The sequence below is a fragment of the Felis catus genome, chromosome C1, assembly GCF_018350175.1.
Source record: "Felis catus isolate Fca126 chromosome C1, F.catus_Fca126_mat1.0, whole genome shotgun sequence".
NCBI lineage: Eukaryota > Metazoa > Chordata > Mammalia > Carnivora > Felidae > Felis > Felis catus.
Genome location: NC_058375.1, coordinates 8997711 through 9023509, shown reverse-complemented (window position 1 = coordinate 9023509; position 25799 = coordinate 8997711). Strand labels below are relative to the sequence as shown.

General features: G+C 44.9%; 1 protein-coding gene across 10 annotated transcripts in view; it reads right to left on the bottom strand.

Annotated features, from left to right (window-relative positions):
• The window catches only part of VPS13D (vacuolar protein sorting 13 homolog D), a 257423-nt gene that overhangs the window by 215287 nt on the left and 16337 nt on the right, over positions 1-25799 (bottom strand). For 8 of the 10 annotated variants that reach the window (XM_023258138.2, XM_045035116.1, XM_023258139.2 and 5 more), the window contains exons 6-20: positions 24492-24608; positions 21885-21989; positions 20039-20209; positions 19504-19604; positions 18284-18452; positions 15297-15398; positions 14943-15141; positions 13788-13967; positions 12572-12702; positions 11661-11736; positions 11078-11248; positions 9942-10072; positions 8087-8219; positions 3841-6054; positions 1928-2079 (exon numbers count right to left, since the gene is read on the bottom strand). In XM_023258138.2, the coding sequence (XP_023113906.2) occupies positions 1928-2079; positions 3841-6054; positions 8087-8219; positions 9942-10072; positions 11078-11248; positions 11661-11736; positions 12572-12702; positions 13788-13967; positions 14943-15141; positions 15297-15398; positions 18284-18452; positions 19504-19604; positions 20039-20209; positions 21885-21989; positions 24492-24608 (4152 nt within the window). Of the gene's footprint in view, positions 1-1927; positions 2080-3840; positions 6055-8086; positions 8220-9941; positions 10073-11077; positions 11249-11660; positions 11737-12571; positions 12703-13787; positions 13968-14942; positions 15142-15296; positions 15399-18283; positions 18453-19503; positions 19605-20038; positions 20210-21884; positions 22100-24491; positions 24609-25799 lie in introns of those variants that run through there. The other 2 variants (XM_019836189.3, XM_019836191.3) reach the window with 2 other exon arrangements.

Genomic DNA, 25799 nt, shown 5'->3' with positions numbered 1-25799 from the left:
GCCAAGCATTATGTGCCTCTTGAAATAATGCAATATGAAGGACCCAGCACCACGCTGAAGTGTTCTGGCCAAAAAAAGAACCTGAATGCAAATAAACCTGTAGACTGAAGGTATAGTTTACAGGAAATGTGGGAGAACAAGTGACGCCATAACCAAACAGCCAAATCTGAATGTGGGACAACCTGAGGGCCACTGCCTGACTTCTCACAATAACAGCGTGCAGGGAAAACATGAAAGAAACTGAACAGAGACCCACACGATGTATCATGCAAACGGATTGTACGGGTCTCATTTGGATCCTGATTCAAACAAACTAAAAGTGAAAACACATTTTTTTAACTAATCAAAAATGTCTCTGAAATCCAAAAATGCATTAAAATGTATTACGTTACATGGCGTGCCTCTGTGGCACAGTCAATTACGCATCCAACTTTCGATTTCAGCTCAGGTCATGGGCTCACGGTTCGTGGGATCAAGCCCTGCATCAGGCTGCACGCTGACAGCTCAGAGCCTACTTGGGATTCTCTCTCTCCCTCTCTCTCTGCTCCTCCCCAACGTGCACGCGCTCTCTCTCTCTCTCTCTCTCTCTCTCTCTCTCTCTCAAAATAGTAAACTTTAAACTATTCCACTTTTGCGTATGTTTTAAAATTTTCATAATATTTTAAAATTAAATTATTAAATATTAATTTGAAGAATGATTTACAGTAATTTTTAGAAGATTTTCATCAAAAGCCACACTAAGTCAATGGTAAACATAATAATCCAACAGAATTCATGTCATATGCTAGATTTAAGGTGAAAAAAAACCACCCTAGTAGCCACTACTGATAAGGCAAAAAAGCTTAACCAGGAAGGGAAAGTTTTGGGGGAAGTCTCACCCAGAGACACCTATTCAGGAACCACTGATGTCAAAAGGTCCGTGCATTCTGGAGCACCTGGGTGGCTCAGTCAGTTGAGCGTCTGACTTCAGCCCAGGTCATGATCTCGTGGTTCACGAGTTCAAGCCCCATGTTGGGCTTTGTGCTGACAGCTCAGAGCCTGGAGCCTGCTTCAGATTCTGTGTCTCCCTCCTTCTCTCTGCCCCTCTCTAGCGTACTCTCTCTCTCCCTCTCTCAAAAATAAAATAAAAACATTGTTTTAATTTAAATATTAAAAGGTCCATGCATTCTGTTAACAGCACTCCTGAGTTACTCCAGAGCAGCTGCCAGATACAGACTAGAGACCAATTACTGCCCAAAGCGAGGGTCCACTGTCCTAAGAGCCTGCCCGTCCCTACTATTTTATAACGATATACTCTTTGCTCTTATCCCTGTGAAAACAGGAAGAACAACATTCTTGAAGGAAAAAGGATGACAGTTGCATACACATATAGTCACCACACACACAGGCATACTCACTAAACACACACACATACACACACACACACACACACACACAATCCCTATCCCGGCCCATTCCATTTCAAAAAGAGTAAGACTAATTCTCCCTTGAAAGGATCTGTCAACAGCTCAAATAATCAGATTGTTTCATAGGCTGAGCCAAGCATGTCAAAAGAGTGACAAGAACTATATCCTCCTGGGAAAGACAGGCTCTGACTTTTCCAGCAATAATTTTGCCTGCTTCTGAATGGCAATGGAATTAAAGATCTGCCTTCTCCCTCTACATAACTCACCACTCCTCCACATGAAGACGGCTAACAAAACCAATTCCCCAGTGACAAAAGGGTACAGTGATAGGGCTCCACATTTACAGAACAAGTTATCAGCAGTAATACACGGTCACACTGTCTCTTTGAACTTACATATTTTCCTTCTAACATTTCATATATACACATAAGTAACATAACAAGATATGAATACACTGATGTAAGTATAAAGTAAATATATGACTTCAACTGTCCAGACATGAAAATCAACAAGGTGCTTACCTGAACTGGGTTGACAAATTTCCCTTCAATCTTCATGATGCTAGAAGTTCCCAGGTCATCTGGACTAAGGGAGAAAGTCAATTCAGATTCTCTCTCTATAGGGATCTTCTCCAGTTTAAACTGAATGGTGGTATTGTTCAGGATGTGAAAAGCTGGCATAACAGAAAAAAAATGACAGATTGGAAAAACTAGTATTTATCGCATCATTGCTGATTAAGTATAGGGTATATAAAACAGAGCCCATGAGTCATTAGGCCCAGAGGGCAGAAAAGCTTGGCACCTGGAGTGTACGATTGAGTACAAACTTATATTACTATCCTAAGAACAAAACCCATAGTAAGCAGAGTACAACATAAACTTATACACAAAAAGAATCAATATTTTCATGACATGCTCCATTTGATGGCTTCAAAATACAATGGGGTGAACATTAATCCAGGCGAGGTCTCTAAGCTTCCCTTAGCCTCCCAAGCCAGCATTTTCCAAACCAAACTGCTCATCCCTTACCCAGTTTTCAATTACAGATTGCTCCCTCTTACTGGGCATACATCAAAATCAAGAACAATATCAGGTTCTAAGTGAACAAGCAGAGAAAACAGTGTTGGGAGAAGGAGGTTAAGTGAACTGGTGAATTAACATCTGAGAACCACAGAAGGAGAAGTTCTCAGAGGCATGAATTTCTTCACCAATAAGTAAAGCCAGGCTTTAGGGCTCACCTGATGTCGGCAGATGCCAAGACTAATCATAGATTGAACTGTTTGGTTTTAGCAGATCAGATCGAGAACACAAATACAGGCATTTTATTCCTAGAACTCTGGACCACCAACCCATTAGAGGATGGAAGAATACTGAAAGGGAAATATACCATCTGCAGACTAAATTTCATATTCCACTTAGGTCAATCCCTCCAGCTATCTTGGACTACAATATTTAACTGGCAAAGACCTACAGCTGGAACTGAAAAAAAACAGATGTATTTGACCAAATTAAATAACACTCTAGGGGTTCCTGGATGCTCAGTCAGTTGAGTGTCCAACTTTAGCTTAGGTCATGATTTCATGAGTTTGAGCCCCACATCGAGCTCTCTGCTGTCAGCGCAGATCCTCTGTCCCTCTCTCTCTGCCCCTCCCCTGCTCACGCTCTCTCTCAGAAAAATAAACCTTTTTTAAAATTAAAATAAATCGGGCGCCTGGGTGGGTCAGAAGGTTGAGTGTCTTGACTTTGGGCCAGGTCATGATCTCGCGGTTCGTGAGTTCAAGCCTTGCATCGGGCTCTGTGTTGACAGCACGGAATCTGGAGTCTGCTTCAGATTTTGTGTCTCCCTCTCTCTCTCTCTGCCCCTGGCCTGCTCACACTCTATCTCTCAAAAATAAATAAAAATTTAAAAAAATAAAAAATAAAATAATGTTCTAACAGACCCCACCCTCCAAAGCAACCCTGCAAATAAGCACTCACCCAATGCTAAAGAGCGCCACTTAAAAAAAAAAAAAATCTTACTTTGCCAAATATGGTTTCTAATGGAAAAAACTAAAAACATACCAACCTGATATGAAGCATTCTATTAAAACTCTATTTGGATTTCTTAAATATTCACTGGGGATAATTACAATTTTTTTTTTTTTTTTTGAGAGAGAACAATGGAGGAGGAGCAGAGAAAGAAAGGGACAAAGATCTGAAGCGGGCTCTGCACTGACAGCAGCGAGCCCAACGTGGGGCTTGAGCTCACAAACCATGAGATCATGATGGGAGCCAAAGCTGTTGGCTGGACGCTTAACCCACTGAGCCATCCGGGCATCCCTCACTGGCGATAATTCTAAACAAAAAGGTTATTTGTTGTTGTTTTTAGCAAAGTACTACATAAGCTGTGTTGAGAATCTTTAGATAAAATGAGACAAAAGATTTACGCTCCTCACCTTGACCTCTATGCAAAGATTCAAAGAAATCATGTCGGGTGAAATGAGCTTCCTCTTGACTATTGGCACTGGCAGACCCAGAAGGAGAACCAAACGCCCGGCTGACTTCGGACCCAGGACCCTCTCTGCCTGCCAACTGGGTGCAATTCAAAGAATATAACTTAATGTCTTTAATTTCCACCTGCAGGCGGTCACTTCTGGATTCATCATCTCCCGACACAAAATTCTGGATGAATATCTGTCCCAAGTGTCCCACCAACAACTCAGGACTCCCAGGCTTTCGAGGGATTGAAACAACAGGGGATTCGATGTTTATGTTCAAGATTAGCTTCACGGTGTCGGAATGAGACCCAGCGAGGCCAAACCCATACATTTCATTTTCTTCAAAGATGGAGGCTTCCCGAGTCTTCCTTGGAGTTTCAAAGAGTGACACCATCTCACTGTATTCGGCCGTCTTGGTGGCGAGTACCGTAGTGACTTTGGTAGCTGCACTTTTCAGCATACTTCGGAAATTCTCCTCCAGTTCATCCATGGACAATGTCAACTCCTTCAAGAATTTGGCAGAGTGGTTATAATGCAAGGAAGCCATCTTGAGGTTGAGAAAACACTCCTGTTTAGATTTCTCAACAAATGTGAAACTCAAAGCTTCACTGAGGGCTGCATCTTCCATTCTGACAAATACAGATTCAAAGTAGCCAATATCGCTGACGATATTTTCATAGCCTATGGAATTCCCAATGCTGACAACGTACTGGTTCTTAACATTATCTTGTGTCAGGTCCATAAGCTGCAAGCAGCCGAGAGAACCATTCACGTCAAACGTGCTGCCCATTGAAACGTTCACTTTGGTGCCGCCAATGCTCGCGGTGGCGATTTTTCTGCCATGTTTCTCGCCATTGGCCATTCCCACTGTCCGAACGAGCAGTAAGTTAAGCCTATGGATCTCCACTGCAACCTCAGTGTTTTGTTCGTACGTAGACTGGTAAGTTCCTTCTTCCCTAAAGCTTCTTTCAAAATCAGTCATTAAAGGCTGAGGACTCAAATCGTCTTTTTCCTTGGGAAAAGATTTTTGAAGAAAACCAATCAGTTCCACGATGGTCTCCGGGTTTAGGATAATATCCAAATTATTCACCTGTAATGAAATCACCTGAAGAGTGCTGTCCAAATTCATCGACGGGCACTCTGAACTCACAAACTGATATTCCAATTTAATGAGGGACTCCTGTTCTTTGGTGAGAATTTTCTCAAGGGCAACACCAGTAGCTGACGGGTCGTTCAGCGTGGCAGCATTAGTGAGGTGAACCGCATTGGGTCCAGAGACAGGGGACTGGGCCCTGCTATCCCGGAGGCTTCCTGTTGGGATATCAAAGCTCAGGTTCTTATGCGAAGCCATCAGAAGGTCAAAATCGGCACCGTATGTCTGCATCGTGTCCACCAGGAGCAAACCGTGAACCGTCAGGGAGACCTCAGCATCGTAAGGCCTCTTCACAAAGTGAGCATTGGTCCCAAACACCTTGAGCACGGAAATGTACCGGCCATTGCTCTCAACACCAAGCTGCATACAGTTCACTTTAAATTCAGCCAGGAGGAGCTGTGATTCCACCAGAACCTCCCGGGTATGCTGCTCTAACATCACAAAGCTCTGGGTTAAATTCATTACCGAGTCCTGCAAACTTCCCCGCTGCCCCACTTGGGGAAAAATCTGCTCTTTAAACTGAGTGTCAGAAGCCTTCGTTTCTGGGGTGGTCAGGAGAGCAAAGCAATTCTTCAGGGCAGATATTTTATCTTCGTTGATGTGGATTTTTAAGTCTGGTAGGTTGCCCGAGAGCACGGCTCCAGGGTACTTGGGATCTGAAGTATAAATCAATCGACGTTCTAACTGTAGGTGAACGTTGAATTTCTCAACCACATGGGTTGGTCCCACATCAATATCCTGGACATGCTTCCAATTGTCCTTCACTCGTCCAACCATGATCTGGAGGTCCATAAACGAGAGGGAGTACCTCTCATACATCTTCGTGCTCATTAAATGCGCTTGAAGCTGCTCTTCACCGAACTCAACGCCAGGAAATGGAGGTGTTTTCCCTCCATTACTGCTGCTTGTCTCAGGAGGTGGGGTGTTGGGAGGTGTGGCAAGAGGTGTCTTATATTCGTCATCACTAAACTGGTTCTCTTCAGATGCCGGCCCATCCCCACTTTTCCTCTTGGAGTCATCTGCAGATAAAAAAGAGAAGATTTGGAGTATATGTCTGCTCCTTCCTTACTCTTTCCTTCCATGTAATAATTAAGGAAAAGAGAGAATCAACCAACCCCAACTTTACAAAATAAATGGATGAAAGCTCTAAGCATAATATTCTCCTTTTACCAGTGATTCAGTGTAAACTTATTTATGAATTTTGAAATCAAGACACAAGACAGAATTCTAAGATGGAGCCCTGCTGACACAGGGACACGCGTCGGGGAGCAGAGACCAGTAACCCACTTCCCCGCCACCTGAGCTGCACTGCCACGAGCCGCTCTCACCAGCCATTCTTACATCACTCTCCACAATCATCTATCTGTTCACCTTGTTCCCCACACTAGAATGTTCCAAAAGAACACAGGTCCCATCTGTCTTACTCACCAATATCCCGAGTGCCCAGATCAGTGCTTGGCAAGCAGTAACTACTCAGCATCACACTCCAGCCCCAGAGCCCACACTCAACCCCTCTCTTCTACAGACTTCTACAGCCCAGTCTTGTACACCTCAGCACGGAGTCAACTACAAAATCACACCACTGGGTTCTCTCACCCACATCTCCGCTCCATGTTTATGCTGTACAAGTTCAAGTAGGTGCTTTCCATGGTTGTGAGATCCTCTTCTTTAGATCTGATCCCCCTTTAACATCCCTCATAGCACCAAACTTTCCCACTCCCATTCAAACCCTCTACCTCTTCTCTTTTGGGTCTTACTCAGTGAAGATAAGGCTGAGTTTATTTGATAAGCTCCCTCAGCCTTTTACCCCATGAATCCCCTTTCTTCCCCCATCTCAAGGTAAACAATAAATACTGTTTTAGATCTAATGACAGTAATAAAATAACCTCCCAGGAGTCCCTTTTTATATATGTCCCTTATGTCCCTAAATAGATTAAATCTCCGTTCTTGAAATAAAGTGCTGAGAAATAGTGTTTCTTGAAATACAAAACGTGAAGGGCACCCGGGTGGTTCAGTCAGTTAAGCGTCCAGCTCTTGATTTCAGCTCAGGTCATGATCTCATGGTTCCTAAGACTGAGCCCCACACTGGGCTTTACACTGACATCACAGAGCCTGCTTGGGATTCTCCCTCTCTCTCTGCCCCTCCCCTGCTCGTGCTCACTCGCACGCTCTCTCTCTCTCAAAATAAATAAACTTTAAAAAATAAACTAAAATACAAAATGTGACATAAGAAATACAAATAAAAACCGCAATGAGATACTACTTTCCACTCACAAAAAACGGGCTATAATGCAAAAGACAGGTAACAAGTGTTGGCAAGGACGGAGAGAAATCGAAACCCTCATACATCGCTGGTAAGACAGTAAAATGGTGCTGCCTTTTGGAAAACAGTCTGGCAATTCTTCAAAATGTTAAACATGAAGGTCACCATGTGACCCAGCAATTCCACGCTGAAATACACCCAAGAGTTTGAAAATATGTGTACATAAAAGCCTGTACATGAACGTTCACAGCAGACACAACCCAAATGTCCACGAGTTGATGAACGCACGAACAAAACGTGGCATAGTCACCCAAAGGAATATTATTCAGGCACAAATAGGAATGAGGTAGAATCTTCACCACAGATAAATCTTGAAAACAGCATGCTAAGTGAAAAAAGTTAGACATAAAAGGCCACATACTGCATGACTGTATTCATATGAAATGTTCAGAAGAGTCAAATCCACAGATAGAAAGGTTAATGGCTGGCAGGGCCTGGGAGAGGGGATAATACAGAGTGACAGGGGATGGGTCTACAATTGCTTCATAGGATGATGAAAACGATCCAGATTAGATAAAGCAGTGAAAGGCATGATTCTGTCAATATCCCAATAACAACTGCACTGTCCATCTTAAAACGTATCCCAATACAGCTATTATCAAAAAAAGTAACAACTGAACTCTGGAGTTAAAATGTCATAAAAAACCTTTTTAAAACTTTACTTGGCTAAGAACAGACCGATCAATTTATGCAAGGTGATGTTTTTATCACTTCGTGTTCACACATACCTTGGGAATTTGTCAACAGCATTCTCCCTAGATCCACGACAACTAACACGGGATTCTTGAATTTGAAATCATCAGGAAATATCACCTGAGGGGCCGAAATATCTAGTCGCACAGTCCACCTTTTACTTTCCTCCTGTAGAAGTAAAATAAACTGCAAATAAATAATTTATAACTACAAAAACTGAACAGCTTTATCAGCTGGGGCTCAAGCCTTTCTGAAAGCCACACCCAGGGTACGGAGTGACTTCAAGGTATTAGAGCAAAAAGTTTAAAACAAAAGTAGATCCAGGGGCACCTGGGTGGCTCAGTCAGTTAAACATCTGACTCTTGATTTCAGCTCAGGTCATGATCTCAGTTGGTGAGTTCAAATCCCGCTGAACTGTGCTGACAGTGTGGAGCCTGCTTGGGATTCTCCTCTTCCCCCCCCCTTCTCCCCTCCCTCATGTGCTCTCCCTCTCTCAAAATAAATAAACTTAAAAAAAAACCACACAAGACAAAAGGAGATCCAAATGCGTAAGGATTTGAGCCATTATCACAGGCAAACGTTTAATGTGGAAGGAAAAAGGGGCGCCTGAGCGGCTCAGTCTGTTAGGTGTCTGACTTCGGCTCAGGTCATGATCTCACAGTTTGTGGGTTCGAGCCCCATGTCGGTCTCTGCGCTGACAGTGTGGAGCCTGCTTGGGATATTCTCTCTCTCTCTCTCTCTCTCTCTCTCTCTCTCTCTCTCTCTCTCTCTCTCTCCCCCTCTTACTCTGTCCCTCCCCTGTTCTCTCTCTCTTCCCCCCCTCAAAATACATAAACCTTTAAAGTAAATAAATATTAATAAAAATAAAAAAACGTAACAAGTCATGAGTCTATTCACTTTTCTTCTCTGCAACCAAAATCAGCCTCAAATATTTTGTATGTAGTAAAAAGCTAATTTACATAAATGTTTTCAAAAAGAACCCTCTTTGACTAAGAGAACCAATGGATACTAATTGTTGTAATTTGTGTTGAAACACGCACACACAAAAACAAGAAACAGGACTAATTCTCCCTGCCAGAGAACACACTGCCACCGGGTGACACGGAACCTTCCTGCTATCCCTTACAAGGACAGGGGCTCTGCCCTCCCGATGGAGCCAGGCTCTACCGGCCCCACCTACTGTGGCATCTGAGCAGTGCACTTCCCTGCCACCGGCCCAGGAACTGAGTACTGCTGGACGGTTAAGGTGTTTTCTTAAGGTGTCTCTCAGTTCTCCCGATCTAGGCATCCTTGTGTCAGCTGGTCACTTAGCATCACAAAGTAACTATCTCACCCTGGAATCAAAACCGGGCCACCACTGCAGTTGTCTTTCTTCTGATAATAGTAACTGAAGGGGCTGGGCCGCCTGGGTGGCTCAGTCGGTTAAGCGTCCAACTGTTGATCTCAGCTCTTGCAGTTTGTGGGTTTGAGCCCCACATTGGACTCCGCTGCTGACAGCATGGAGCCTGCTTGGGATTCTGTCTCTCCCTCTCTCTGACCCTCTCCCACTTGCTCTGTCTCTCTGAAAAATAAATAAACTTAAAAAAAAAAAAAAAAAAAAAAAGTAAGTGAAGGGGGATGGTCTTCAGTGAAACACTGATAATATATCAGGTCTAGAAAATGGGACAAGAACAAGTCCTAAGAGTGTTCCAAGACTGATACCAGAAAGAAACATGGTCTAGTCCCAGTCACTTGTTTTTATTCATGAACCCTGACTGTAAAAGACATGAGATTTTATTTTTTGCTAGTCAAAAAGGATTTCACATTTTTAGTTAATCATCGTGGTTGAAACTCGAGTAGGTAAAGAACTTGACGGAAAGAGTGCCTTCCCCTTCTGCTGGCCCCACTTACGATGAAATCACCCACTAGCAGACGATCGAGAGTCTGTCGGATTTCCGCCTTGGTCTGCATCTTCAGCCTGTTATACTGTCTTCGGGCAGTTTCTGCCACTCTCAGCTCAAGTTCAGACTGATAACCAAACCCTGCAAGATTAGAGACACACAGACAGCAGAGGAGAACTTTCAAACAGCTGGGTGGGAAAAAACAGCTGCAACGTCTGTTCTCACCAAGAATTTCCAGCAAGGTTAAAAACCTGTCTGTACGAGAGCCTCTCCTGACTTCCACCTGCCCTGCCACTACATACAAAAACAGGGACGAGGCAAAAACGGGGGCACGGCCTGAGGGAGAAAGGCAGTACATGAGGGAAGGGCAACTCAGTCACTAGAATTCCTTAAACCATTTTCTGAACGATCCTAGACTATTCTAAATCTTGAGAGCATAACGTTACATTAAAAGAGAAAATTTAATTTGGAAGGAAGTGCCTTCTATCTTCTATCGGTGCCAGAGCAATAAAGCCAAGACATTTACGGCTGTTGCTTACACAAAGACTCAAAAACTGGACCAAAAACTAAAAAAAAGCTCCATTGTTATAAGGAGGGAGAGGGGATACACTTAGGAAAGGACTATTGTTTTATCAACCTCCCTGTCAACAAAAGTGCTTTTTCTGTTTCTGCGATCTCAAATCTCTTTTGGAAACCAAGGGAAGCATGAATAAAGCCGTGATGATAAAGAACAGTGCACGGATGAACTCAGTATTGAACGCTGCACCGGGCAGGGGAAACAGACCACCGACCCCGCCATCTACAGGGAAATCCTTGAGCATTCCTCCTCAGTTCACTGGCCTAAAATATCTTGGGTAGCCAAGGAAACCACCGCCCGAATGGAATGGAAAGCATTTTTTTAAATATGCAAAATGGAAGCAAAGAAAAAAAATATTTAAAGATATTGATTCCTTTTGGAAAAGTAACTTTCCAAGGACATCTACTTTAATCCCATAACTAAGGACAACCCCATCCGTTTGCTCTCCAGGCCTTTCCTACCACTACCAGGTCACTTCGGTTTACAATAACCCTTGTCCAAAGCACTAAAGATGACACGAGAAAGGTCTTTAGAAAGTAACAGAAGATCAAACAAACAAAAAAGTTAACCTGAGGTATGAACCTTTCCCTTGTAGAAAAAGTCTGCTACTTTTTTAATAGCCTGGGGATTGTATATGATGTTCAAGGGCCTCGTGCTGACATTCAGCCGCCTCTCAAAATGGCTGTGCACTGGATTTCTCTCATACAGCATCTCAAAAACTGGGTCATCTGGGTCCGCAGCTGAAGGGAAGAACCAGAGAAAGAAAATGGAACACAACAAAAACAATCACCTTATTCTTGATAACCCATGAGGAATTCTGGGAAAAAGACATTTTCTAAATTATTTTCCAACTAGTTCTCTTTTATGAAAATTTTACAAAACAGAGACTCTAATAAGGATGGACTCTAACTTTCAACAAGAATCCTCAAGAGTGGGCTATTGCAATCACTCCCATTATGGAAACCCAGGCTCGAGAAGCCCTGCGAGTTTACCCCAGTCACACACGGGTTAACAGAGAACACGGTCTCCAAGACCAACACAGACGCACACAACAAACCACCGGGACACACTCCCTCTTACGACTGACCAAGACTACCGATCCATAATCACCACATTTTTAAAGATTAGTTTTAAGAACAGATGACAAATTACCAGGATTCTGATCACTTCTGTCTGCGGATGTTGTCTGGAGACCAAAAGACTGTGAGACTCTGCCAACTTCTTTTTGCTATTAAAACATACACAAAATGCATAAATGTCAGGTGAGCGGGGACAATTTGCCGTGCACACACTTGCTTGAGCTCTGCCCCTTGACATCACTCTCGCTTAGCACAACCAAATCCAAACTCATCTGACATCAGAATACAGAGGACTTCCAGACTGATCACCCAGGCCTGTGCCTTTTTCCAACCTAAAATGGACAGCAAGCATGCTACTCTGCAGTCAGTGCGTTGAATGAATGATTGCTAAATGAGTATGAAGTAGGTACATAACTTCCTTAGACTTTCACTTTGCACTCCTGCCCTCTCTACAATCACCCCCTGAAAAAAATCACAGACAGGGCAAGTGGCTAAATACTCAACTACTGTGACGCATCTGTGCCAACTTAGTAAGATCAAAGATCTAATTAAAAAAGTATACTGAGTATACAAAATTATACATATAGAGATAACCTGAAGTGGTTCTCTTGGAACTCCGCAGAAGAAGAGACTTCCCATCAGTGACCAATGATCAGAAGGCATGAAAATGAATTCCAGACAGAGATGGAACCATTGACTTCGTAATGCAGAAAATAATGGTGCTTATGGCAATCTCTTCCAAAACAGAGCAAACTATTCCACGGCAGTTACGGCACAGAAGAGGAGAAAGGCGCTGCCGTAAATCCCTCCAATATCCATTGTCTGACAAATTCAAACAGCTTACTGAATTCCAGGTTGTTTTTCATCAGCCCACCCTTCTCAAGACGACCAAATGAAGCGAGTTAATATTACTTATGGCTGGCCTAACACAGACCACAGTTCACCACCCCCTGCACGAAGCAGCCGTGCTACCGCTGTACGTACTGAATTAGGGAACACCAGAAGGGGAAACACGGTTCCTTCTGTGGCCAGGTCTCGAAGAAACAGTCCACCCAACCGGACTGACAGCAAGGAGGAATTTCTTCGAGGAAGAGACTCTGCTAGTAGTTTCACGTCTACAAAAAAATAAATGTAAGAGCTAATACTATGCCATGACACCCCAAAGCACCTTACAAGTATGAGATACAATATTTTGCAGAGGACAATTAAGTATCATGGAGTCTTTTGCCTCGAAAACAGAACAAAAATTCCTATTTATATATCGATAGGTGCATATAAATCTCTCTACATGAACACATAAGGAATATGAGAAGTTGCCTAACAGCATGAATTCTAAACAGAGCATATTACAATGAAGTTCAAGCAATCTGCTGGTTCACACGACGTTTATGAAATCTCAGCTCTCAAGATTATAAAGTCAAACAAACTGCTGATCAGTCACCTTTATATTACTGAGATATGTGGCTATCTTATGGACCAAAATAAAAATATTGGTGAGATTTGAAAAACCAATGCCTGCACATTTATACACCTTTAATTCAAAGTCACAACAGCAGGTCAAACATGGTCAATCCTCGTTATTCATGGGTTCCAGTTTTGTGAATTCACCTACTCACTGAAATTTATTTATAACCCGAGATCAACCTTCACTGTGCTTCTCAGGACACGCGCAGAGCACAAAGAAACCTGAGTCCGCTGACGTGCCTGCTCGCGGCCGAGGCCGAAGCAGGCAGCACTGCTCTGCCTTCCTGGCTAGGCTTGGTTCACACGGCACACGTGGTCTATTTAGTGCCAAGTTTTTTGCATCTTTGTGCTTTCTGTTGGTGATTTCACCATTTAAAATGGCCCCCAAGCATAGTGAAGCGCTGTGCCTTACGGTAGACGAGCTTCACTCAGGCACGAGTTACGGTGCCGCTGGCCACGAGCTCAGTATTAATGTCTCAACGACACATGTTAAATAAGTGTCTTTAAACACAGACACACAAGAAACAAGGTTCTGTACCGATCCCTTGGTGGATGTTCTGACCAGAGACTGGCAGGCACCTAACCTCGTACGCCCCCTAGTGGCACTGACTCAGCAGTCAATCATTCAGTGCTCACCACAACTTTCTAGAACATAACTACCACGAATAAGGAGACTCCAGTGGACCCTGGTGCCAGGGGAGAGAAACAGCATCAGGCGGTTCCCTGGGGGCAGCACCTGAAAACTCGAGCTGCATAAACGCGCTCTCCTGCGTCTGCAGGGTGCCCGGCTCCTGGTGCAGCAAGGTCACAGTGCCCCGCTGTAGCTGCAAGTTCAGTCTGGCAAAGATGTGGTCCCGCTTCGTATATGTGTTCACACAGGAGGCGTCGGCAGTGGGGTCAAAAAACTCCTCAGTGCCTGAGCGTGAGGAAGAAAAGACTTTAGGGGAAAACGGGACAATTAAAACGGCACCACCAGGCACGCTACCAAAGTTATGATGACATTATTGAACTATCTCCCCCTTTTTTCAGGAAGAACCCCAAAGTCATGGGTGACTGTTTCATTCCTGATGTAAAACGATCCTAACTATAAGAGATCTTATCAACTTATTCTCAAACAAGGAAGGATATTAAGATTCATGACAAAGTACGACATCAGCAACACAGCACGCCCGACACAGTGACATGTTCCACGTCCGCGCCATCCAGCACAGGAGCCGCCAACCGCAAGTGCCTTCGCACCGCGGCTAACGTGGCTTGAAACAGAAAAGAATTCTTCTTAATTTTAATTAATTTAAACCTAAATAGCCATCTGTGACTACGGCTACCAAAACGGACAGCGTGGGTCTGAAGAGCAGCCCTGGACCGATATTCAAGCTTCAGAGCTTAAACCTTTTGAACTTGCTCAGTTCTCCTACAATCATGACCCCTCAGATCTACCTGAAACTGTGCTAATTATTCAAATTTAGTAACAAAGTTGCAGATGAAGTATCTCTCAAAATTTCCTCCATCTGAATCTGTGAACATGACACAAACCATTTTACAAATGTCTATTTTCTTTAATGTTAATTTTTGAGAGAGAGAAAGAGAGAGAGACAGAGGGAGGGAGGGAGAGAGGGCAGAGAGAGAGGGAGACATAGCATCCAAAGCAGGTTCCAGGCTCTGAGCTGTCAGCACAGAGCCTGACGCAGGGCTCAAACTCACGAACTGCAAGATCATGACCTCGAAGTCAGACGCTTAACCAACTCAGCCACCCAGGGGTCCCAAATGTCTACTTTTTTCATTTGAAAAATACCATGGGCCATTGCACAAATAACAGACGAATTCTGATGAACCAAGTGTCTCCCTTAGCAACTGAGCCAGGGCAGGGAAGTGAGGGCCAGCTCCCCCTTACCTAGGATCTCCTCGGGGTTCCACTGTTCATGCTGTTCTGCTGAAAGACCCTCGACCACTCTCCCCTCAGGGCTCTGCTGCCCGTACCAGCCTCCCCAGCCAGGAAACCAGGACTGAAGGTACTGCAGCATCCAGCTGCCTCCGCTGGGCTCTGGGTCCAGGGAGTCGCCTGGAGAATCAAATTGAGGCTCTCGTAGGCTCTGTGTCAACCAGAAATGAGCAAACATGAGTCCCCAAGACAGAAACAAGAGGTCATGCGCCACTGACTATTCTTTGCCCCCAGAGAAGCACATCAAAACTGAAGCATTCTGAGCACGTTGGCTCTGAACACATCTTCTCACAGAGGATTTCTTACCTCTGCCAATTCTTCTTGTTTGTGAAATCGTTCATGAACCAGTTCACGCAAAATCTTCAACTCCTCAAAGCTCTGTTCCTCTTCAATCCGACACATTTCCTCCTGTTTTGGGTTAAAACAAAACAAACAAAATGGGTCTTATAGCTCCAGAGAAACTGGACACCTTCACTGACCACAAGTACTGTGAGGGAATCTATCTGGGCCCAACATTCCCACTTAAAGGCAAGGAACAATGAAGATGAATAGTTTCAGCTTTTCCACACACAATGCAATAGATTTTATTTGGTCTCCGGGGACTAACAGCAAATACAGAAGGAGCAGAGAACAGTGCTTGGTTGAAAATTAGTAACTGGGGGCGCCTGGGTGGCTCAGTCAGTTGAGCGTCCAACTCTTGATTCTGGCTCAGGTCATGATCTCAGAATTAGTGAGTTCAAGCCCTACACCGGTGCTGACCGTGCTGAGCCTGTTTGGGATCGTCTCTCTCTCTCTCGCTCTCTCTGCCCCTCCCCTCCTCTCTCTCTCAAAATAAATAAATAAACTTAAAAAAAAAAAAAAAAAAGAGGGGCGCCTGGGTGGCTCAGTCAGTTGGGCGTTCGACTTCAGCTCAGGTCATGATCTCACTGCTTGTGAGTTCGAGCCCTGCGTCAGGCTCTATGCTGACAGCTCAGAGCCTGCAGCCTGCTTCAGATTCTGTCTCCATCTCTCTGCCCCTCTCCAGCTGTGCTCTGTCTCTTTCTCTCTCAAATATAAATAAATAAACATTAAAAAAATTTAAAGAAAGAAAAGAAAGAAAAGAAAGAAAAGGAGTAACTGAAGTGTAGGTGCTGCTACACTACCGCGTGGACGGTCCCGACAGAGGCGCCAAAGTGTTTTCATGCGCGTGACCTCCGTTACTCAAAGTAGGGGGCTATTTGGTATCCCTCCCACTTCAGATGAGGAAACCGAGGACCACGTTTACACCGTAAGTGTGCAGTGTAAACAGTTCCTGTACGTGTCATGTGGGACATCAGCAAGGACGTGCTCATCTTAACGTGCTTCCTGCCAGTTAGGAAAGAACAGTGGTGGCCAGCTACGTACAAAGATAAAAAAGAAAGTAGAATTAACTGTCCTAAACTGTTTCTTACACCCTAACATCAAGAAAAAGAAGATTAAGGGGCGCCTGGATGGAGTCCAACTTCGGCTCGGGGCATGATCTTGCAGCTCATGAGTTCGAGCCCTGCATCGGGCTCTGTATTGACAGCTCAGAGCCTGGAGCCTGCTTTGGGGTCTGTGTCTCCCTCTCTCTCTGCCCCTTCCCCACTCATGCTCTGTCTCTCTCTCTCTCTCTCTCTCTCTCTCTCTCTCTCTCTCTCAAAAATAAATAAACAGGGGCGCCTGGGTGGCGCAGTCGGTTAAGCGTCCGACTTCAGCCAGGTCACGATCTCGCGGTCCGGGAGTTCGAGCCCCGCGTCGGGCTCTGGGCTGATGGCTCAGAGCCTGGAGCCTGTTTCTGATTCTGTGTCTCCCTCTCTCTCTGCCCCTCGCCCGTTCATGCTCTGTCTCTCTCTGTCCCAAAAATAAATAAAAAATAAACGTTGAAAAAAAAATTTTTTTTTAAATAAATAAACATTTAAAAAAAATTTTTTTAAAGAAAAAGGACATTATGTTTACTTTCTCACCTCGCTGTGAGTTTATACTTCTCTCTCCCTCCATGTCTTTGCCTGTGCCTTTAAGAAAACCATCCAAAACGAAATGTCTGGTTTATTCCAACCTTTTCATAAGGTTCCTATGTCAGTAACCATGGCTGACTCCGGTGGAAAAGGCATTAACCAAGTGAGTGGGTCACGCCTCAGGGAGCCGGCAGGAGACACAGAGCACCGAGTGGCTCAGCACTGCCACTGGTGACCACACACTGGGTTGCTGTTACGGGCTGAATGTTTGCGACCCCCAAAATTCAAATGTTGGAGACATAACCCCCAGTGTGATGGGATTTGAAGGTGGGGCCTTTGGAAGATAATTCGGTTTAGTGCCCTTATAGGAAAAGGAAGACACATCTCTCTCCACCCAAGAAAGGCCACGTGAGCGAGCACACAGTGAGAAGGCAACTGTCTACAAGTCACAAGGAGACTCTTGCCAGAACCCAGCCCTACTGGCACCTTGATCTTGGACTTCGCAGCCTCCAGAACTGTGAGATACACAGCTGCTGTTCAAGGCCCTCGGTCTGTGGCATTTAGTGATAGCAGTCCGAGCTGACTGAGACGGGTGCTGAAGGGAAACTTGGAAGCGTTTACTAAAGAACAGTTCATTAAGACACAGTACCTGTGCCAAAATACTGGACACGGTCTAAATTGCTATCGCAAAAACTGCTGCTCATAAACCCAAGACAAATCGAGGAACAGAACAATCCCCACTCCCTTCCCCAAGGAGACAGAGGCAGACAGACTAAAGCAGTGGAGTGGAGTGGAGTCCCACACCAGGACTCCAGGGACAGTGGTTCTAAGGGCGTCCAGCCCTACGGTGACCTTGCCTTCACCTCCTACTTCACCCCCTCCACCTAGCCTCTACCTCCAAAAACCTAAGGTCAATGAAGTCAACTGGGATTGGGGAAAATATAGGCCAAAGTCTACAGGGATTAGTCAGACTCTGGAGGAAAAGAATACTGATGAGGACCAGGCTTTGAAGAGACACAGGTGATGAGATGGGTCCTACACAGGCAGCCAGGGGAGGAGGGGAGTGACACAAAGGTGTGGCAGGACCATGGCCACCTTTATTCCTCCCCCACCGTGGTCTGGCTCTCCTCCAGCAACAGAAGGTGGAGGATGTTTCTGGCCAAGGCAGGGCCGTGGCCTTCCAAGAAGTTTTCACCTAGTAAAACCAACTCTACCCTCTAAAATTACAGTCGTTTGCCAGGGACTCTATTTCCTCAAAGATTCCATTCTCTTCAGCTTTTGAGAGATGTTTTTATCCTCTGAACGAAGACATGACATGCAGGACAACAGCCCCCTCACCTTGTCGTCCGCAGGCAGCAAGCCTCCTTTCAGCTGGCTGAAGTATTTGTCGGTGTAAGACACAGCGTCGCGGGCGCGGTGCAACAGGAAGTCCCAGGTACAGCGCTTCCTCTCCTCTCTGATCTCATTCAGGTTAGCATTCAAAGCGAAATACCACCATTCTCGGCAGCTGAGGTGTGGCATAACGATGTTAATTACTTCTCACAAAAGCAACTAAAATGCCATCAACCCAGGGCAATCCACATAATCCTATTCCTTCCTCTTCTGAAATCTCTGTTCTCTCCTCAGCCAGCACTTTATGCCTGCAGCTCATTTTAACATTAGGCTAAACCCAACATGTGGCGAAAGTCCATCTGCTGGCAAAGAACATCAAAGAATAGATTCTCAACCCACACATCAATTGTAATACAATACTCGATTGGTCTCAATTACTCATAACGTAAGTCCCATCCACTGACAGATAATCAACTGGTGACCGCAAGGTAAAGACCATCTTGAGATGATCAGCAAGGATTTGGATACTAAAGAGTTTATATGGCACACTTCAGGAAAGACATGGAAATACACGGGATCTTTTAAAAGTTTTAGGGGCATCTGGGTGGCGCAGTCGGTTGAGCGTCCGACTTAGGCTCAGGTCATGATCTCGCAGTTCGTGAGTTCAAGCCCCGCTGGGGCTCTGTGCTGACAGCTCAGAGCCTGGAGCCTGCTTCGGATTCTGTGTCTCCCTCTCTCTCTGCCCCTTCCCCACTCATGCTCTGTCTCTCAAAAATGAACAAAGTTAAAAAAAAAAATTTTTTTTTAAATTTTAATATATTGGACTGGTCACGTTTATCACTACAACAGGAAAAGACTCCTTTTTGCCACAGAAGTTAGAAAGTGCACTACATAAATGCTGTCCTAACAACACAGGAGAACAGAGGGAGGAAGGTTCAAAGACCACTCACTACAAAGTGTTTCCTACACAGTCAGACCCCACCCGAGCAACACCAGCCTACTTGCTCAGCGAGGCGCAGAGGATCTTAACTCCACCGCACTCCATCTGACAGTAAACCCACGACACCAACTACATGTATGACAACAACACCAGCGTAGATCAACAACAGAAATGGCATGGGAACAGCCAGAAAAATCGACCGTGTTTTTAGCTCCTCATCTCCTCAAACAAAAAAGCATTCTGTAACACGCATGTCCCATACAACATGTAATTGATAGGTCCTTACTTCTCCGATACAGCCACTCTGGGTTTCCACTTTCGGAACTTCACCTGCCTCTCCTTCCGTTCCAGCTCCTTGAGGAATTCCATGATTTGCCGGTGTTGCAGCTTTTCGTCAGAGGTTAAGAGATCAGTAGGTTAGAACCGACGTGTTTCGTTTACTCAGTTAAGACATCTCTCTACCAAGAACAATCCGTATTGGTCAAGCCGCTGAACTGAAATCCAGTGCAAACTGGAGACCACATATCCGCATCAGGTGGCAATGGTCTCTGACCGCGAACAGTGAGGTATTCAGATGTACTCCGCCACTCAGACTCTTAGTTCAGCACTTCAACGCCAAATCAAAACTAACCTGAGGGCAACCCGATCCAACTGTGTAACACACGGCGGGGTCTTGCACCCCAGGAGACAGCTATGGGCTCATGTGCACGTCCTTTCCCACTACGGGCTGTGAAGTATTGAGACCCTTCTATCAAAGTGCTTCTTTCGCCCCAGTTACCAGTCCAACAGGGAGAATATAAACCACTGGGAAGAAAGAGTACCTGAGACAGTTTCAAGGGGATGGTCTCCAGATGAATATCACATTCAATACGGGGGGTGTGTCGTGACCTCAGAGGTTCTTTGGAGCAATTTCTCTTCAAAAGAGCAGATGCACACACAGGTTCCAGGATGTAGTGATGATCGCGACTCTCCATGCTCTTGTCCATGGCCTCCTGGGTGTGACAAGAACGTCCTTCGTTACAGCAAATGTTTTCAGGATCAAGTTACATGCTGGTAGTTATCTAATCTAGGGGATATTACCTCAGAATCCAAAATCCAGATAAAACAGGGAACCTAAAGCTCTCTAGCATTTCTCCTAAAGTTTATTTATTTTGAGAGAGAGAGAGAGACAAAAAGAGAGAGCAGGGGAGGGGTAGAGAGAGAGGAAGACAGAGAATCCCGAGCAGGCTCCTCGCTCGCAGCAAGCAAGTCTCAAATTCACAAACCTTGAGATCACGACCCGGGCCGAAATCAAGAGTCAGACACTTAACCAACTGAGCCACCCAGGCACCCCATAAAGTTCTCCAGCATTTCTTTAAAAATTTATCTGTATTTCTGATTAGGTAAAATGTTCACAAGGTTCAAAACTGAAAGGCAAATAAAAGGTGAAATATCTCCTTCCGACTTCATCCACTAGCCACCCAATTATCCTCCCCAGAAGCAACCAGTAACACCAGTTTCTTATGTATCCCACCAGAGGCATTCTGTGTATGTTCAGAGAACTCAATGATTTTCTGGCTTTTTAACTATTCTCATACAAATGGTACATATGCTGTTTTATCTTAATTTTGTAAACTTAACACTAACTCTTAGAGACAATTCTATATTCATCATAAAGATCTTTGTTCTTATTTTTTATAGCTGTAAATGGCTCTACTGTATGGATGCACAGTACTTATTTAATTGAATTCGCAAAACAAAGCCATTCTGTACGACAGCATGCAAGCCAAAGAAAACCTTGGGTGAGGGGAAACATGAGTCCTTTTTCTCCATTCCACTTAAACCACCTACGATTTCTTTACTGAAGATTAAACTCGGAATTTTTTCTATCCTTCACCAACAGTAATACTTTATGTCCCGTGTTTTTAATGACTTTCTAAGTATTTCTTAAAAGAATACCACCAAAGGGCAAGTTTCAACATTTATATAAGAAAGCTCTTCTTTGAGAATCACATCTGGTGCTTCGTTCACTTAAAATCTGGATGTCAAGGGGCGCCTGCCTGGGCAACCCAGACGGTTGTTGAACGTCCGACTCTTGATCTCAGCTCAGGTCATAATGTCAAGGTTCATGGGGTGAAGCCCCACATCAGGCTCTGTGCCGGCAGTGCATAGCCTGCTTGGGGTTCTCTCTCTGTCCTTCCCCAGCTCACTCACTGTCTCTTACTCTCTCTCAAAATAAACTGAAAAAATTAAAATAAAAATCTGGATGTCAAAAAAAAAACACAAATAAATAAAAAATAAAATGAAAATCTGGAGGTCAAGTTTGTGATGGCTTAAAGACTAGATAACTATAACATGCTAGATGCCTACCGTGGAATACTGTGCAGTGGTCAGAGGCAATGAACTAGAAACACAAACAGCAATCTTGATCGATCTTAAAAACACAGCTTTAAGTGGAAAAAAAGAAATCTACAATGCAATATAAACATGAAACATACCCCAAACACTATATATTGTTCAGAATTACATGCATACCAAGTTCCTCAAGCAAAACCACTTGAGCATGGATGCCGATGGACGAAGAGTGGGATGGGATGAGGACCACAGCCACAGAGAACAAACACCGGCGTGGCAGGGACCCCACACTCCAGTGCTGTGTTCCAATAAAGCCTTCTGCCAGAGTCATACCTGTAACTCCACCTGAGGCAAATCCCCCAATAAAGTGCAATCGACATCCCAATAGATGCTAAACTCTGCCACATCTAGTTGTTTTTTCCGCATTAACTTCTGTACCTGGGGTAAAACAGGGAAGAAAATAAGATGACTCTCTTCATTCACAAACTCCATTCACTCATTCAACAAACCACTTCTGAGGAAGCATGTGTCAGGCACTTGGCAAGGTGCTGGGGATACAAAACTGAATTAAAACAGGGGTTTTGCTCTTACGGTTTTCCAAATCTAGCTAACTAGGGAGACAGGCATGGCACAATTTTAATCAAGCAGAGGGAAAGCAGAAGAATAGAGCAGGTGCTATAAGCAAACAAAAGCGAAAATGTCACCGGGTGAATAAGCATCAAAAGACGGGTATGTTTTTAGCACAGGGCAGGGGGGAAGGACGGGGACACGTGTCAGAGTGCAAGGTCCACCGTACGAAAGGCGTGATATCTTCAGAGGATGGGGACTACATGTGTGATGGGAGCGCTGTCCTCTCGATGTGGGGGCAGCACTGATACACAGGCACGAACACACATGTGGAGTGGGGTGCTAAGTGCTGACAATACCCAGGTGTGCTGGGTTAAGTGGTTTCCCTCCCCCCAAAACTTCATGTCCTCCTGGAACCTGTGAATGGGACATTATTTGGAAATAGGGTCTTTACTGATGTAATCAAATTAAAACGAGGTCATACCAGACGAGGATGGGCCCTCATCTAATGACCGATGCCCTTCTGAGAAGAGAAGGCAGACACATGGGGAAGGAAGACCACACGACAGAGGCAGGGATGGAGTGACGCATCCACAAGCCACGGAATGCCGAGGTTAAACATCAGAAGCAAGGAGGGGCAGTTTCTCCCACAGAGCCTCCAGATGGAACCGACCCGGCAAACACCTTGATTCCGAACTTCAGGCCTCCAGGATTAAAAAGAATAAATTTCTGTCGTTATAAGCCATTTTGTTCATGGTAATTTGTGAAGGCAGCCCTAGGAAACGAATACACAAGGAAAGGAAGTGGATGCCATACTAAGGAGTCTGGACTTCACACTCGAGGAGCCATGGAGCCATGGAGGGTTTTGAGGTAGGCATGCACCAGGCTTAGGTATCTGTTCTGTTCAGAAACAGAACTCTGGCAACACTGCAAAGTAGAGCTTTTCCCTTCAGTGTGCTAGAGAAAACGAATCATGAGTGGATCGAGAAGTGAGCAAGTTTACAGGCTCCAGTTACATTTTAGAAACATCTGCCTGACCACCTCCAGCCTCAAGCAGCCACACGCATTTGCCCCGGCGCCCTGTACAAATAATATTGTATTTCCATGTGGGCCGTGATGTGGAAGAGACTGGGAAGCACTGGTTTAGAAAGAACCAAGGGCCTGGGATGGAAGCAAGGGGATATTTTATCCCTGGGATGGAAGCACCAGGATATTTTATCAGCCTGGGCCAAAGTTTACAGGATCCTAAAGTGAGACAGCGGCCGTGAGGATACGAGGAAGGGGCACATTTGAGACCTTGTGCAAGGAAAACTGGCAGGGTGCTGTGAGCAGACGGATATGGAAGTTGAGGAACAAGAAGCAAAAGGAGGAGCCCGGGTTTCTGGAGGTCAGTGCAGCGGCTCAGAACACACGCTCCGGAGCAGGGATGGCAAACTTCCACAGAGGGCCAGAGAGCAACGTGAAGAAGCCTTCATGGACCGTGGAGTTGCGCTTGTAACTACCCAACGCTGCCCACCAGAGCACAAAGGCAGCCCTGCACAATGTGTAAATGACAGGTGTGGCAGTGATCCGGTAATTCTTTACAGACAAGAAGGGGGAGTGGGGGGACTTTGCTCTCCAGTCCACAGTTTGCAAACCCCCACTTGGCAGCTGGGCCACGCAGCTTCGGGACCTGGCCCTTCCACTCCATCGCTGTGCACCTCAGCATCTTCGGCTGTGTGTAGGAGGAGGCTGACAGAGGTGCGGTAAAGAGCGCTGCATATTCAACGAGGTTAATCACGTGAAGCACTAAGAAAAGCGCCTGGCATGGGAAAGGGCTCAAAAGAGGTTAGTTTCGTGCGTTTTAAGACTCCATAACATGTTAGAGAATAAAGGGAAAAAGCTGGTTTCAGGGACGCAAAATGGGCCAATGGAACATAATGGGATAATTTTGGTTGTGACATCAAAACACCACAGAGGTGTCCCGCAGGTAAAACCCATGAACCAGGAGGCCAAAAGGAGGTGGAGAATGGAGTTCAAGATGTGGAAGGCATCGACAAGTATTCCCAGAGGATGGCTGAATCTGTGAAACAGAAAGAGTTTACCCCCAGAGGTGCACACAGTATGAGAACTCAGTTTCTTCAGGCACAAGATAAATGGGGCCGCATCGACGTTGAACGGATGAGCCAAGTAACAAAAGGTCAGAGAAAATGAGCCATTTTCCTATTTTGGTAAATTAATCTGTTGGCACAGACAAGAGGTGCGCACAGCCGCCCAAGAACTTGGTGAGGAAGAACGCAGCCTCCTTTACAGAACACGAAACGACGAAGGCAGGACCCCAAATTCCCTAAAACCAGTGTTTTCTTCCTGGTTAGCGGGCCAGTTCATACTCACAGGCTCATTCACAGCATTCTGCATGGACACATTCTTAATACAGATGCCAAATGCAAAAGGATGGGACGGATTGGTAACGCCATCTTCAAAGCGCAAATGGACATCTTGAATTTTTAACTGCAAGGGGGAGAAAAAAGGAAAATGCACTTTGACATGTGCTGCAGGTAGAATACCACAGGGAGACATCAAACTGCCCTTAGCATTTAAGTAAACTACAGCAGGTAGTTTACACAAATGCTTAGGGCACACACACCATTCCAGAAGACCCCTTAAAGAAACATTCAAAGAAATACCACTGGATCCAGATAACTGGCCTGCCCTCTCCTACGATACCTTAATCTTGCCCCAGTGTCCCGGCACCTAGACTCAGGTACACCAGGAGGGCACATACACTTTGTACCTGTTTACTTCCCCTTGCCCCTGCGGGTGGGCTACAGAAAAGGCACTCTGCTTCAGTGAATTAAAAATCGTTAACAGAAAGCGAAAAGACAACCCATAGGATGAGAGAAAATATCTGCAAATCATACATCTAATAAGGGACTAAAATACACAAGGAACACTTGCCACCCAACAGTAAACAAATAAACCAGGGCACCTGGATGGCTCAGTCAACTGAGCGTTCAATTTGGGCTCAGGCCACGATCCCACGGTCATGGGATCCAGCCCCACGTCCAGCTCTCCACTGAATGTGGAGCCTGCTTAGGATTCTGTCTCTCTCCCCCTCTGCCCCTCTCCCCGGCTCACACTTCTTCAAGAAAAGAAAATTTAAAAACTTTTTAATAATTAAAAAAATAAAATAAACCCATGTTTTCAACGGAAATGGGATCTGGCTAGACATTTCTCAAAAAAAGATACACAAGCGGCCATAAGCACATGGAAAGATGTTCAACATTAGCCGTTAAGGAAAGGCAAGTCAAAACCACAGCGAGGTACCACCTCATACCCACTAGTCTGGTTATTATCAAAAGATAGACAGTAACAAGTGTTGAGGAGGATGTGGAGAAATTAAAAAGTTCATACGTTATATGGTGAAATCGTAAAACAGCACAGCCCCTTTGGAAAACAGTCTGTCAGTTCCTCATGAAATTAAACACAGAGTTACCATATGACTCGACAATTCTACTCCTAGGTATGTACTTAAGAAAACTGAAAACATATATGCACACAAAACCACATACACGAATGTTTATACCAGCATTATTTATAATAGCTAAAAAGTGGAAACAACCCAAATGTCCATCAACTGATAAGCAGATAAACACAATGTAGTATAGCCTGAAAACCGCAAAAACTCCATTCAAACTCCTG